Source organism: Rhinoderma darwinii (genome assembly GCF_050947455.1).
Source record: "Rhinoderma darwinii isolate aRhiDar2 chromosome 5 unlocalized genomic scaffold, aRhiDar2.hap1 SUPER_5_unloc_56, whole genome shotgun sequence".
Taxonomy (NCBI): domain Eukaryota; kingdom Metazoa; phylum Chordata; class Amphibia; order Anura; family Rhinodermatidae; genus Rhinoderma; species Rhinoderma darwinii.
The window spans coordinates 225,119-240,791 of NW_027461816.1; the positions used below are offsets into that span (position 1 = coordinate 225,119).

The 15,673-nt window shown below is 41.8% G+C and overlaps 1 protein-coding gene across 1 annotated transcript in view; it reads right to left on the minus strand.

The window, feature by feature from the left end:
• Positions 1 to 1,201: 1,201 nt before the first annotated feature.
• The window catches only part of TBX15 (T-box transcription factor 15), a 100,367-nt gene continuing 85,895 nt past the window's right edge, over positions 1,202 to 15,673 (minus strand). Inside the window, exons 7-8 of the mRNA XM_075847672.1 lie at positions 9,672 to 9,769; positions 1,202 to 2,030 (exon numbers count right to left, since the gene is read on the minus strand). Coding sequence (XP_075703787.1) covers positions 1,249 to 2,030; positions 9,672 to 9,769 — 880 coding nt within the window. The 3' untranslated portion in view covers positions 1,202 to 1,248. The remainder of the gene's footprint in view (positions 2,031 to 9,671; positions 9,770 to 15,673) is intronic.

Below are 15,673 nucleotides of genomic sequence, written 5' to 3' on the forward strand. Positions count from 1 at the left end.
ATAATGTACTGCAGCAAAAACACAACTTTGGCAAATATTGTCTATAATATACAAATAATTAATGTAAGGCACAATGAGTGCTGACTCGTGTCACAGCGATCGTTACAATGTGAAGCTGCAAGCGTTCCAGCCAGCGAATAGGAAGACGTATTATTTATTGAGCTGATCAGAAGTGGAAGGAAAACTCCAGACAACCAGGTAGGGACTGTCTCAGGGTTACAGTCTGGTTTCTACATTGTAGCAGCTCGTGGCTTTTATCTCCATGACAAATACTTTCCCACGCCAGGAGATAGGTGTCAAACACCTCCCCCTTATGACTGGAATCCTTGGTGTATCTGTTAATGTGTTTATGTTCCAGATGACAGACAGACATTGATGAAGACGCTTCACCCACCACCACTTCTCCAAAGTGCACAACTTTTCCACAAGGCAAACATTTCTTAAAGTGAACACGTAGGTGATAATCTGTTGCAATTTGGCAGATAGCAGGAAAAAAAAAGCCTCGTCCTTATTTACACGGGTGTATAGACTTGCTGTCATTGTCTGGACGAGAATTTGTAGGCTGGTAGAGAAGATACGCTCAACTCGATTGTAATTTGGACATGTGATGATCTCCTGCAGATCTGAACAAGGCTCTCGACTAAGGCATTTGTCTAAAACTTTCTTGCACCCATTCCACCTCACTTCCCAATGACCAGTTCAAAGGAGCATTTTCCCCCTCATTTCCTAATCATAATTAAGCTCCATGCTCCGATTTCCCAGCAGCCGGCCTGCCACGTGGAGTCACGAGGAGTCAACCCCAAGTCTACAGCCAACGAAAGTCTCGTAACACAACATTCCTTGCTGAAGATATTCAAGCTCCAATACCACAACAATCACCACCCAATGAGATCCAGAGTCCCGTCCACAGATGTCCAACCATTGGGTAAAAATTTCACAAAGTCTCAAACATTTGACCATATATATTTGTGTCGAAAGGATTGCCAGGTTCATGACACTGATAAATGACCCCACTGGGCTTCAGATCCATCAAGCCGTGAAGATGATTCCATTCCACGTCTAGAGTATCTTCAACAAAGTCTCCAAAAACCATTACCGATGGGTCTACAAGTTACACTGCAAGCTACGTCCATGATATTTGCATTGTATATCCATTTTTCCTAGGGAGATACGAGACGGTCATGGCTCCACACTAATCATAAGGCACTGTAGTAATTGCTTTCTAACTCACGAAGACCCAGATAGTCTTCAAACCATATGTACGGACATCTGTGATGATGACCCTGGGACAGCTCCGTACTGTCTGCTGTCACAGGCATTTTGGGCCTGCTGATTGGTTGTAGGGTTGCCAAGCATGTGCATGGCATCCATACCCGAGGACAGGTACTGCCTGTCCCCAAAAGCGACATTAGAAGGTGAGGAACAGAGTAAAGTGCCTTGTGGTGCAGTCATTTTGTCAGGGCTCGCTGCCAGGCGAGGAGAGGCTGGGAAGTTGTATCCATAAAGGTTGTAAGGGTTGTGGATGGAGAAGGCATTATAGGAACCTTGTTGCATGTGGCCACTTCCAAACATGTGCGAGGATGAGGAACCGGAGGAAGGGTTTCCTGCTTGCATCATATATTGAAACTGTGAGGTTGGGTAAGAGCCCAACTGCCCGCTATATGCATCCATCTTGTTGTTGCTTGGCAAAGAGGAAGGAGCCGGCATTCCAGAGATTAAGGTGGAAGTCCTCTGGGAAATAAAGGCCTCAGATGGTTGGGTACCAGTGGAGTTTCCTCCTTGCAGCCTGTTGTATCCATTATCACTCAGGCCTGTGTAGCTCTGGAGTGCGGCCATATTGCTCCTGGCACAGGCAGGGTACTCCGACAGGTTAAGGTTGCACAGCTGATTTTCCCGGCAGCCAACATTGAAGGAGTTGGGCGTCAGATGAAAGGTTGGTGGAGAACAAGATGGAGAGAGCAAGTGAGATGATGCTGAGGGAGATGGAGTCCCAGTGCTGGAGGTTGTTGGGGATGTTCCTGTGCTGCCACCTAGGAGAAAAATATAGACAAGTTTATTAGTCCTCATGTATAGATATCATTATTATAAATGTTCTACTAAGCAATGAAAAAATAGAAAATAACAGCATACAGATCTTTTACATTCATACATATCAGTATACAGGTCCTCCACATTCATACATATCAGTATACAGGTCCTCCACATTCATACATATCAGTATACAGGTCCTCCACATTCATACATATCAGTATACAGGTCCTCCACATTCATACATATCCGTATATAGTACCTCCACATTCATACATATCAGTATACAGGTCCTCCACATTCATACATATCAGTATACAGGTCCTCCACATTCATACATATCAGTATACAGGTCCTCCACATTCATACATATCAGTATATAGTACCTCCACATTCATACATATCAGTATACAGGTCCTCCACATTCATACATATCAGTATACAGGTCCTCCACATTCATACATATCCGTATATAGTACCTCCACATTCATACATATCAGTATACAGGTCCTCCACATTCATACATATCAGTATACAGGTCCTCCACATTCATACATATCAGTATACAGGTCCTCCACATTCATACATATCAGTATACAGGTCCTCCACATTCATACATATCAGTATACAGGTCCTCCACATTCATACATATCAGTATACAGGTCCTCCACATTCATACATATCAGTATACAGGTCCTCAACATTCATACATATCAGTATACAGATCCTCCACATTCATACATATCAGTATATAGATCTTTTACATTCATACATATCAGTATACAGGTCCTCCACATTCATACATATCAGTATATAGATCCTCCACATTCATACATATCAGTATACAGGTCCTCCACATTCATACATATCAGTATACAGATCCTCCACATTCATACATATCAGTATACAGGTCCTCCACATTCATACATATCAGTATACAGATCCTCCACATTCATACATATCAGTATACAGATCCTCCACATTCATACATATCAGTATACAGGTCCTCCACATTCATACATATCAGTATACAGATCCTCCACATTCATACATATCAGTATACAGGTCCTCCACATTCATACATATCAGTATATAGAGCCTCCACATTCATACATATCAGTATACAGGTCCTCCACATTCATACATATCAGTATACAGACCCTCCACATTCATATATATCAGTATACAGGTCCTCCACATTCATACATATCAGTATACAGGTCCTCCACATTCATACATATCAGTATGCAGGTCCTCCACATTCATACATATCAGTATACAGATCTTCCACATTCATACATATCAGTATACAGGTCCTCCACATTCATACATATCAGTATACAGGTCCTCCACATTCATACATATCAGTATACAGCTCCTCCACATTCATACATATCCGTATATAGAGCATCCACATTCATACATATCAGTATATAGGACCTCCACATTCATACATATCAGTATATAGAGCTTCCACATTCATACATATCAGTATACAGGTCCTCCACATTCATACATATCAGTATACAGGTCCTCCACATTCATACATATCAGTATATAGAGCTTCCACATTCATACATATCAGTATACAGGTCCTCCACATTTATACAGATCAGTATACAGGTCCTCCACAATCATTCATATCAGTATACAGGTCCTCCACATTCATACATATCAGTATATAGAGCCTCCACATTCATACATATCAGTATACAGGTCCTCCACATTCATACATATCAGTATACAGATCCTCCACATTCATACATATCAGTATACAGGTCCTCCACATTCATACATATCCGTATATAGAGCATCCACATTCATACATATCAGTATACAGGTCCTCCACAATCATACATATCAGTATACTGATCCTCCACATTCATACATATCAGTATACAGGTCCTCCACATTCATACGTATCAGTATACAGGTCCTCCACATTCATACATATCAGTATATAGAGCCTCCACATTCATACATATCAGTATACAGGTCCTCCACATTCATACATATCAGTATACAGACCCTCCACATTCATATATATCAGTATACAGGTCCTCCACATTCATACATATCAGTATGCAGGTCCTCCACATTCATACATATCAGTATACAGATCTTCCACATTCATACATATCAGTATACAGGTCCTCCACATTCATACATATCCGTATATAGAGCATCAACATTCATACATATCAGTATATATAGGACCTCCACATTCATACATATCAGTATATAGAGCTTCCACATTCATGCATATCAGTATACAGGTCCTCCACATTCATACATATCAGTATACAGGTCCTCCACATTCATACATATCAGTATACAGGTACTCCACATTCATACATATCCGTATATAGAGAATCCACATTCATACATATCAGTATATAGGACCTCCACATTCATACATATCAGTATATAGAGCTTCCACATTCATGCATATCAGTATACAGGTCCTCCACATTCATACATATCAGTATACAGGTCCTCCACATTTATAGATATCAGTATACAGGTCCTCCACATTCATACATATCAGTATACAGGTCCTCCACATTCATACATATCCGTATATAGAGCATCCACATTCATACATATCAGTATACAGGTCCTCCACATTCATACATATCCGTATATAGAGCATCCACATTCATACATATCAGTATACAGGTCCTCCACATTCATACATATCAGTATATAGGACCTCCACATTCATACATATCAGTATACAGGTACTCCACATTCATACATATCAGTATATAGAGCTTCCACATTCATACATATCAGTATACAGGTCCTCCACATTCATACATATCAGTATACAGGTCCTCCACATTCATACATATCAGTATACAGGTCCTCCACATTCATACATATCAGTATACAGGTCCTCCACATTCATACATATCAGTATACAGGTCCTCCACATTCATACATATCAGTATACAGGTCCTCCACATTCATACATATCAGTATACAGGTCCTCCACATTCATACATATCCGTATATAGAGCATCCACATTCATACATATCAGTATACAGGTCCTCCACAATCATACATATCAGTATACTGATCCTCCACATTCATACATATCAGTATACAGGTCCTCCACATTCATACATATCAGTATACAGGTCCTCCACATTCATACATATCAGTATACAGAGCCTCCACATTCATATATATCAGTATACAGGTCCTCCGCATTCATACATATCAGTATACAGGTCCTTCACATTCATACATATCAGTATGCAGGTCCTCCACATTCATACATATCAGTATACAGATCTTCCACATTCATACATATCAGTATACAGGTCCTCCACATTCATACATATCCGTATATAGAGCATCCACATTCATACATATCAGTATATAGGACCTCCACATTCATACATATCAGTATATAGAGCTTCCACATTCATACATATCAGTATACAGGTCCTCCACATTCATACATATCAGTATACAGGTCCTCCACATTCATACATATCAGTATATAGAGCTTCCACATTCATACATATCAGTATACAGGTCCTCCACATTTATACATATCAGTATACAGGTCCTCCACAATCATTCATATCAGTATACTGATCCTCCACATTCATACATATCAGTATACAGGTCCTCCACAATCATTCATATCAGTATACAGGTCCTCCACATTCATACATATCAGTATATAGAGCCTCCACATTCATACATATCAGTATACAGGTCCTCCACATTCATACATATCAGTATACAGGTCCTCCACATTCATACATATCAGTATACAGGTCCTCCACATTCATACATATCAGTATGCAGGTCCTCCACATTCATACATATCAGTATACAGATCTTCCACATTCATACATATCAGTATATAGAGCATCCACATTCATACATATCAGTATATAGGACCTCCACATTCATACATATCAGTATATAGAGCTTCCACATTCATGCATATCAGTATACAGGTCCTCCACATTTATACATATCAGTATACAGGTCCTCCACATTCATACATATCAGTATACAGGTCCTCCACAGTCATACATATCAGTATACAGGTCCTCCACATTCATACATATCAGTATACAGATCCTCCACGTTCATACATATCAGTATACAGATCCTCCACATTCATACATATCAGTATACAGGTCCTCCACAGTCATACATATCAGTATACAGGTCCTCCACATTCATACATATCAGTATACAGGTCCTCCACATTCATACATATCAGTATACAGGTCCTCCACATTCATACATATCAGTATACAGGTCCTCCACATTCATACATATCAGTATACAGGTCCTCCACATTCATACATATCAGTATACAGGTCCTCCACATTCATACATATCAGTATACAGGTCCTCCACAGTCATACATATCAGTATACAGGTCCTCCACAGTCATACATATCAGTATACAGGTCCTCCACATTCATACATATCAGTATACAGATCCTCCACGTTCATACATATCAGTATACAGATCCTCCACATTCATACATATCAGTATACAGGTCCTCCACAGTCATACATATCAGTATACAGGTCCTCCACAGTCATACATATCAGTATACAGGTCCTCCACATTCATACATATCAGTATACAGGTCCTCCACATTTATACATATCAGTATACAGGTCCTCCACATTCATACATATCAGTATACAGGTCCTCCACATTCATACATATCAGTATACAGGTCCTCCACATTCATACATATCAGTATACAGGTCCTCCACAGTCATACATATCAGTATACAGGTCCTCCACAGTCATACATATCAGTATACAGGTCCTCCACATTCATACATATCAGTATACAGATCCTCCACGTTCATACATATCAGTATACAGATCCTCCACATTCATACATATCAGTATACAGGTCCTCCACAGTCATACATATCAGTATACAGGTCCTCCACATTCATACATATCAGTATACAGGTCCTCCACATTCATACATATCAGTATACAGGTCCTCCACATTCATACATATCAGTATACAGGTCCTCCACATTCATACATATCAGTATACAGGTCCTCCACATTCATACATATCAGTATACAGGTCCTCCACAGTCATACATATCAGTATACAGGTCCTCCACATTCATACATATCAGTATACAGGTCCTCCACATTCATACATATCAGTATACAGATCCTCCACACTCTCACATATATGAGCTAAATAAAGAAGAAAACACTTTTTTGGATGTCTTTGGATGTGCTGCAATCATTTTTTGTAAATAGTTATAGAGTTCCCTGAGTTGTGTTGCACCACGGAATATGTTGGGGTAATAGAAATAAATAATAATAATTTTACACAGATAAAGATATTTACCTGATTCATTCCATATAGTCAGATGGATTGTAAAATGCAATATTATAAAAGAACCTTTATACGGTGCGCACTTATTATATTGCATTAAAGTCTACAGTAGTGATCGTTGTGATGTCTGACCTGCTCCCAGTCAGGAGATCATGGAGATCCATGCCAGGCCGGTGTCTGCCCATGTGATACTCAGCCGTTACTACAGCTAATTACCCTCTACTGAACATTGAAATAATGACTCTTAATGGTCCACATCCAACTGACCATGAAGGTCACCACCAGCTACTTAACTCTACAAGACAGGGGAACCAATGAACAACGCATTAAGACATAAAGTGCGCCATTATCTCCAACATCAGTGGTGCCAAAGGAGCTCATGGGCATAGCCATAGACATTGTCAACGGTTAAGGAGCCCCAAGACGGGACCCTTCTGGTGGTGCTTGACACAACTAGAGCCATGACAGGAGGACTTTCAGTGTCCATACTCCCTCAAAGCTGTCGCCAAAATGCTTGTTCGATGGACAACTATTTCTCCTGACTTCCCCATACACATGTTCTGTTCGACCGAGCGTGCATGTGTTCTCACTCAATGGGGAGAGGGGAATAAGCGGCTGCCAGACACCTCTGGCGGCACCTAATCACCCTTGAAAATAGAGGCTCTTCAACATGCCCGATCCTTTTTCCCCCCCAACATATGCCGAACAATTGGTGGACGAATATCTAATGCACATTAGGTGGTAGACCAGTCCCGCTAATATCAGCGGGTTAGGCTGACCTAAGTCTATTTTGTATGGCCACCTTTAGTGGTTTTTACCCTAATCTTTCCATAATCCTTGTTTGCGTCCATGGTAGGGCATGTCGAGAGGGGATCACTGTATAGGTCCTCACCACCTGTTACAATAAGGGATTCAGCCATGGATTGGATTGGGCCTCTTTTCTCCAGGGCCCCAGAGAAGTCACATGGTTGGCCTCTATGGTACATACGCCTTTACTGTTCATCGTTTAAAAATCAGAAAAATGGAGTTGACCCCAACAAGGAACCATGATACATGACCATGTCAGGTATCAAAGTTAGGATCAGGCTCAGTCGTGGTGTTTGACAATGATATCTGATAATGGCCGCTAGGAACAATCTAACAATGACTCTATAAAAGTGGAGCTCAGAATTGTCCAGGATCTAGTATCTTCTACTAACGCAAATGGGATCTTTCCTGGCTCATAGAGGGGGGCCGAAGCAGGGGACCACCCTGTGAGACGTCAATATGTCCTAAAAGGACAGGGTTTGCCTTCATGAGTCAACCACTTGAATCTTAGAGAAGAATCAGCTCAATGGGAAAGATAATTATACTGGGAGGATTAAAGGGGAAGAAATGCCCGGAAACCAGATGGAGGAGACAAAGGCAAGACAGGACATTGTGGAGATACATGATAATAATATAAAATAAGGACCAAACCATTTTTGTGTTTCAGGACCACACCAGATGGGTGGTAGTGCCCACATAATTACCTCAACGTAATAGTACCTTAAGGTGCCCCAAATGTTTCAGACCTTTGATGTACTAATACATTGAGGTATGGAAAAGGGTAAATATTATTGAAACTGATTATAACTAAGAGATCTTACTGAAAGAGGTGGTGACTTCATGTTGGTCATGGAGACACAAAAGTCCGAAATTTCAATATTACATTTTGTTTGCAAACCTCCAATGCCAGTTATCCTCTGACAACACCTAGAGACTCATGGAGGTCCAAGAAATGAGTGGTCTCTCCAAAAGTCCAAGAGGGTCATATGAGGGCCATAGCTAAAGGATGACCACCAATCCATCAGGCATCTTCTGACATGTTCCCTCAGACAGTTCATGAGGAACCTAAAGCTGGAACTTCATCGTCCTCTTCTGGACTGACTTTTTGCCCGGTCAGCTTATGGACCAGCTTTGAGTTTATGCGTCGTAAGGATCTTCAGGACTGCCATACAGCTAGAAACAGCCTGAGTTATTACCGACCGTACCTCGCCTATAGTCCACTTCATTCCTCTAATGCCATTAATGTGATGCAATGTGTTGCTGATCTCAGGCCAGGAATTATCATAAATTTCTTGGTGGATAACCAGAGAGAAATGCCGTTTTCATCACCTCCATAGCTTATTCCTCAGAGTATTTTTTCATCTTTAACTAAAACCAGGGGTAAAGAACCTCAGCTGTTCGACACATGAAAGATAAAAAAAAACTCCCCCCAAACAAGTGTCATTTCTTGGTATCTGGATAGAGGCTGAGCTCACCTTGTTGCTTCTGCATGGTCGTAAAATCTTCAAAGGTAAGAGTGCGGACTGGTGGCCTCCAGAACGCATACGTCTCCATGATAGCCTCCAGGCCCGTCCTGCAAAACGAGAGAAACTATTATGTAAATGGAAGACAGGATCCATTTATATAACACTCAATAAAAGTGCACGGCAGATGTCATGACAAGCTGTGAACGAGACCTGGTGCTTTGCTCTGCAGACTGTACATTTCCCAGGAGAACCTGCTTTATATGCTGCAAATGACCATCTCATCTGTGCTGCCCCTTGAGAGGTTTCTCCAGAGGAAACACGGCTTTCAGACTTACGTTTCATACAATGCTTAAAATTCTTTCCTTAACACTTCATATTCCGATGACCTGAACCCAATGATCTTAAAGGTGATGAACACCTTGGCAGCCACGTAGTTTTTTTATACTCAATTCATATAAAATGAAGCAACTTTGTAATAGGTCTTAAATATAGATTTCCTATCCACTGGTTTCTACAGCTCCTAAGCAAACCTATGCGTCGCCATGGTAACAGACAACAAATAAAGCCTGTGTAGTCTGATCCTGCAGTCATACTGTACTCCCTTCCATCTGTCCTCTACCTCCCAAATGTATGTTAGTAAGAAGTAGAGGACTGATGAAAGACAATATCACAAAATCAGACTACACAGGGTTCATATGTTGTCTGTTACCATGGAGACACATACGTTCGCATAGGAGCTGCAGAAACAAAACATTAGGACATTTTTAATTAGGACCTTAAGCTGAGCTTCTTTACTTTTCATTCTAGATGCATAATAAAACATTGGTTGCGAAGATGTAGGTAGAATTGAAGTAAAATGGGACTGCTCCTTGGTCCTCAAGACTCTTTTCCATATCTACTGTTCTAACTCCCATTGATTAATATTATGAAGTCTACATCATGGGCATATAAAGTGCAGGTTTCCTACTGTCTGCCACCTATGATACAGGAACCTATTTTCCACACTCTCTATGTGCAAAGCAACTTGAGGTGACCCCATGGAAGCAATTCAGAATTGGTATCCGCCAAAAAGATCAATAAAATGTATCTCAGGGGGCCCGATGGCTCTAAACTTCAAGGTCAAGATGTGGACAGAACAGGAAGGAAGTAGAAGAAGTAAAGTATACTGATTGGGGTGGTGAAGAAGGTGGAAGAGGAGTGTCATGGGAAACCATGCACCTCAAGTGAAGAGGTGCCAGTTGGAGCCAATAACCTAACACTGCCATCTGCTCTCCAAAAAGTTTCTCAACATGTTGACCCTCTGCTTTACATTACATGTGATATGGAGTCGTGTCAATTATTATTTTTGGATGATCCAGTTGCAATCTAAGATATGACTATGACTAATATTGTATTCTTGCCATTAGTAAAAAAAATAAATTCCCAGGCGCATCGACCAACCTTAATCCGGTCCTGGTAATATAGGACTTACTAATGCATGAGCAAAAATTCCCTCGATTTACTCTTAGACTTAGGTTTCTTTACTGAACCGACTCCATTATATATGAGAAATCTGCGGAAGGACCTGGTCCTACTTCTCCGCTGTCAGATTCGGCTACGTGAAAATGTGACGATAAGTGACTTGAACGGCTCTTGTGCCAGACATTGGAGAAGGACCGACCTTACATACGTGCCTTTGTGTTGAACATAAATGAAAACCAAAGCAAAGCTATTTGAGGGTCTGCTCCTTGGATCTCTTTACATTTGGATCCATTTATACAAAGTTTTGTACTTTTAATAGGTATGAAAAATTTGATGTATCTTTTCATCTTTCTTTCCCTTGTCTTAGCGCTCCACATTTTTAATATCGAGCAATAAATCAAACTGTTGTATTGTATGGAAAATGGAACAAGATGTTTTGCATATCTGGATAATGGGATCCACATGGTCTGTACTGTCTCAGCTACGTCACCATTGTGGAGCAGGGGAAGGTAAGAGATGGCTTGGGGAAAATGAGTGATATCTTGATGATTCAGGGGAATGTCATAGGTGATGGACAGATGAGTATTCTAGAGAAAAATTAGAAAAAGGTAATGCATAAGAAGAACCAAGAACATCTTGAAGTAGTTGAGCGGTGTCATGTAAGGTTGGCCAGACCCAGGGAGATGGAATAAGCATCAAAATCAGTTTGCACATACATTGGCTGTCTGAATGTTTTCCAACTTGACCACAGATGAGACCAAGTTGGAAAAGATTTGGCTCCTCAGCAGTCAACTGATGGAAAAGTCTCCTCCAGCCCCTGAAGAGCTGAGTGAAAGTTGACTGGATGAAGAAATGTGGGTCTTTTATGGTCCTCCTGGTCTTTTTCTCCTCATTTACTTTTTTATTATTGAACTTGGAAGAAGTTTGATGTTAGGACTGTTGTAGATTTTACATCTCGTACAAGGTAAAAGGTACAACCGAGAACAAATAATCAAACAGAACGTAAAACATCAAGGAGGTCCATACTTTTATTATATCAAAGCGACATAAGACTATGGGATCACTGGTGTAGACAAGACAAAGAACCTACAGTGGTGGAATTTAGATAGTGAGTCCCACTGGGGACAGTGAATGAGGACAGTGAATTCTGTACAGCGCTGCGGAAAATGTTGGCGCGATATAAGTAACAGAAATAAATAATAGAACGATTGGGTCCAAGGGTCTTTTCAACTTGCGCTCCAAAATTCGGTAGGTTAAGGAGTTGAGGGAAATAAAGAAGCAGGATTATTAGGAGTAACGTGGCTAAAAGATCCGAGGCAATGGCAAAGGTCAAGAGCCTAGAAAAAGGAAGAATAACAGGTGAAGCATTTAAAAGGTGGGAAACCTGCCAAAGGTTAGTTATGCTACAGCACGATGATGAATATACCAATAGCAACTGGATGCAGGTAAAAGATGAAGGTCACTTGGGAGCAGGGTAAGGTGAAGGCCACTTGAGAGGAGTCAGAAGAAGGTGACTTGGGAGCAAGGTAAGGTGAAGGCTATTTGAGGAGATAGATAAAGGTCACTTGGGAGTAGGGTAAGGTGAAGGCCACTTGAGAGGAGTCAAATGAAGGTCACTCGGGACCAGGGTAAGGTGAAGGCCACTTGATGAGATAGATGAGGGTCACTTGGGAGTAGGGTAAGGTGAAGGCCACTTGAGAAGAGGTAGATGAAGGTCACTTAGGAGCAGGGTAGGGTAAAAGTCACTTGAAAGGAGATAGGGTAAAAGGTCCAATGAAAGGTCAAATTTTGGCACAGTCATTATTCTGTGCAGATTTTTCCAAAGAGTGTGAATATGGCATAAAATACCCCATTTACATGTATTGCTAGAATAATGATTGCAGATTCTGTCTAGATTGAGGCGCGGAGCCGTATCTAAATCCTATAATGTATAAGGGGCTCTTAAGGAACTATATACAGGATTATGTGATAGAACATAGTATTATAAGTGACAGCCGGCACAGTTTTACTAAGTACAGAAGTTGTCAGACCAACCTGATGTTTATATGAGAGGTGAGGAGAAGTCTGGACAGAGGGGCCGCTGTGGATATAATGATTATATGAGAGGTGAGGAGAAGCCTAGACAGAGGGGCCGCTGTGGATATAATGATTATATGAGAGGTGAGGAGAAGCCTAGACAGAGGGGCCGCTGTGGATATAATGATTATATGAGAGGTGAGGAGAAGTTTGGACAGAGGGGCCGCTGTGGATATAATGTTTATATGAGAGGAGAGGAGAAGTCTGGACAGAGGAGCCGCTGTGTATATAATGATTATATGAGAGGTGAGGAGAAGCCTAGACAGAGGGGCTGCTGTGTATATAATGATTATATGAGAGGTGAGGAGAAGCCTAGACAGAGGGGTCGCTGTGGATATAGTGATTATTTGAGAGGTGAGGAGAAGTCTGGACAGAGGGGCCGCTGTGGATATAATGATTATATGAGAGATGAGGAGAAGTCTGGACAGAGGGGTCGCTGTGTATATAATGATTATATGAGAGGTGAGGAGAAGTCTGGACAGAGGGGTCGCTGTGTATATAATGATTATATGATAGGTGAGGAGAAGCCTAGACAGAGGGGCCACTGTGTATATAATGATTATATGAGAGGTGAAGAGAAGCCTAGACAGAGAGGCCGCTGTGTATATAATGATTATATGAGAGGTGAGGAGAAGCCTAGACAGACGGGTCGCTGTGTATATAATGATTACATGAGAGGTGAGGAGAAGTCTGGACAGAGGGGCCGCTGTGTATATAATGATTATATGAGAGGTGAGGAGAAGCCTGGACAGAGGGGCCGCTGTGTATATAATTATATGAGAGGTGAGTAGAAGTCTGGACAGAGAGGTCGCTGTGGATAAAGTGATTATATGAGAGGTGAGGAGAAGCCTAGACAGAGGGGCCGTTGTGTATATAATGATTATATGAGAGGTGAGGAGAAGCCTAGACAGTGGGGCCACTGTGGATATAGTGATTATATGAGAGGTGAGGAGAAGTCTGGACAGAGGGGCCGCTGTGGATATAATGATTATATGAGAGGTGAGGAGAAGCCTAGACAGAGGGGCCTCTGTGGATATAATGATTATATGAGAGGTGAGGAGAAGCCTAGACAGAGGGGCCGCTGTGGATATAATGATTATATGAGAGGTGAGGAGAAGTCTGGACAGAGGAGCCGCTGTGTATATAATGATTATATGAGAGGTGAGGAGAAGCCTAGACAGAGGGGCCGCTGTGGATATAATGATTATATGAGAGGTGAGGAGAAGCCTAGACAGAGGGGTCGCTGTGGATATAGTGATTATTTGAGAGGTGAGAAGTCTGGACAGAGGGGCCGCTGTGGATATAATGATTATATGAGAGATGAGGAGGTCTGGACAGAGGGGTCGCTGTGTATATAATGATTATCTGAGGGGTGAGGAGTAGTCTGGACAGAGGGGCCGCTGTGTATATAATGATTATATGATAGGTGAGGAGAAGCCTAGACAGAGGGGCCGCTGTGTATATAATGATTATATAAGAGGAGAGGAGAAGCCTAGACAGTGGGGCCACTGTGGATATAGTGATTATATGAGAGGTGAGGAGAAGCCTAGACAGAGGGGCCGCTGTGGATATAATGATTATATGAGAGGTGAGGAGAAGCCTAGACAGAGGGGCCGCTGTGGATATAATGATTATATGAGAGGTGAGGAGAAGTCTGGACAGAGGGGCCGCTGTGTATATAATGATTATATGAGAGGTGAGGAGAAGTTTGGACAGAGGGGCCGCTGTGGATATAGTGTTTATATGAGAGGTGAGGAGAAGTCTGGACAGAGGGGCCGCTGTGTATATAATGATTATATGAGAGGTGAGGAAAAGCCTAGACAGAGGGGCCACTGTGTATATAATGATTATATGAGAGGGGAGGAGGTCTGGACAGAGGGGTCGCTGTGTATATAATGATTATATGAGGGGTGAGGAGAAGTCTGGACAGAGGGGCTGCTGGGTATATATAATGATTATATGAGAGGTGAGGAGAAGCCTAGACAGAGGGGCCAGTGTGGATATAGTGATTATATGAGAGGTGAGGAGAAGCCTAGACAGAGGGGCCGCTGTGGATATAATGATTATATGAGAGGTGAGGAGAAGCCTAGACAGAGGGGCCGCTGTGGATATAATGATTATATGAGAGGTGAGGAGAAGTCTGGACAGAGGGGCCGCTGTGTATATAATGATTATATGAGAGGTGAGGAGGAGCCTAGACAGAGGGGTCGCTGTGGATATAATGATTATATGAGGGGTGAGGAGAAGCCTAGACAGAGGGGCCGCTGTGTATATAATGATTATATAAGAGGAGAGGAGAAGCCTAGACAGTGGGGCCACTGTGGATATAGTGATTATATGAGAGGTGAGGAGAAGCCTAGACAGAGGGGCCGCTGTGGATATAATGATTATATGAGAGGTGAGGAGAAGCCTAGACAGAGGGGCCGCTGTGGATATAATGATTATATGAGAGGTGAGGAGAAGTCTGGACAGAG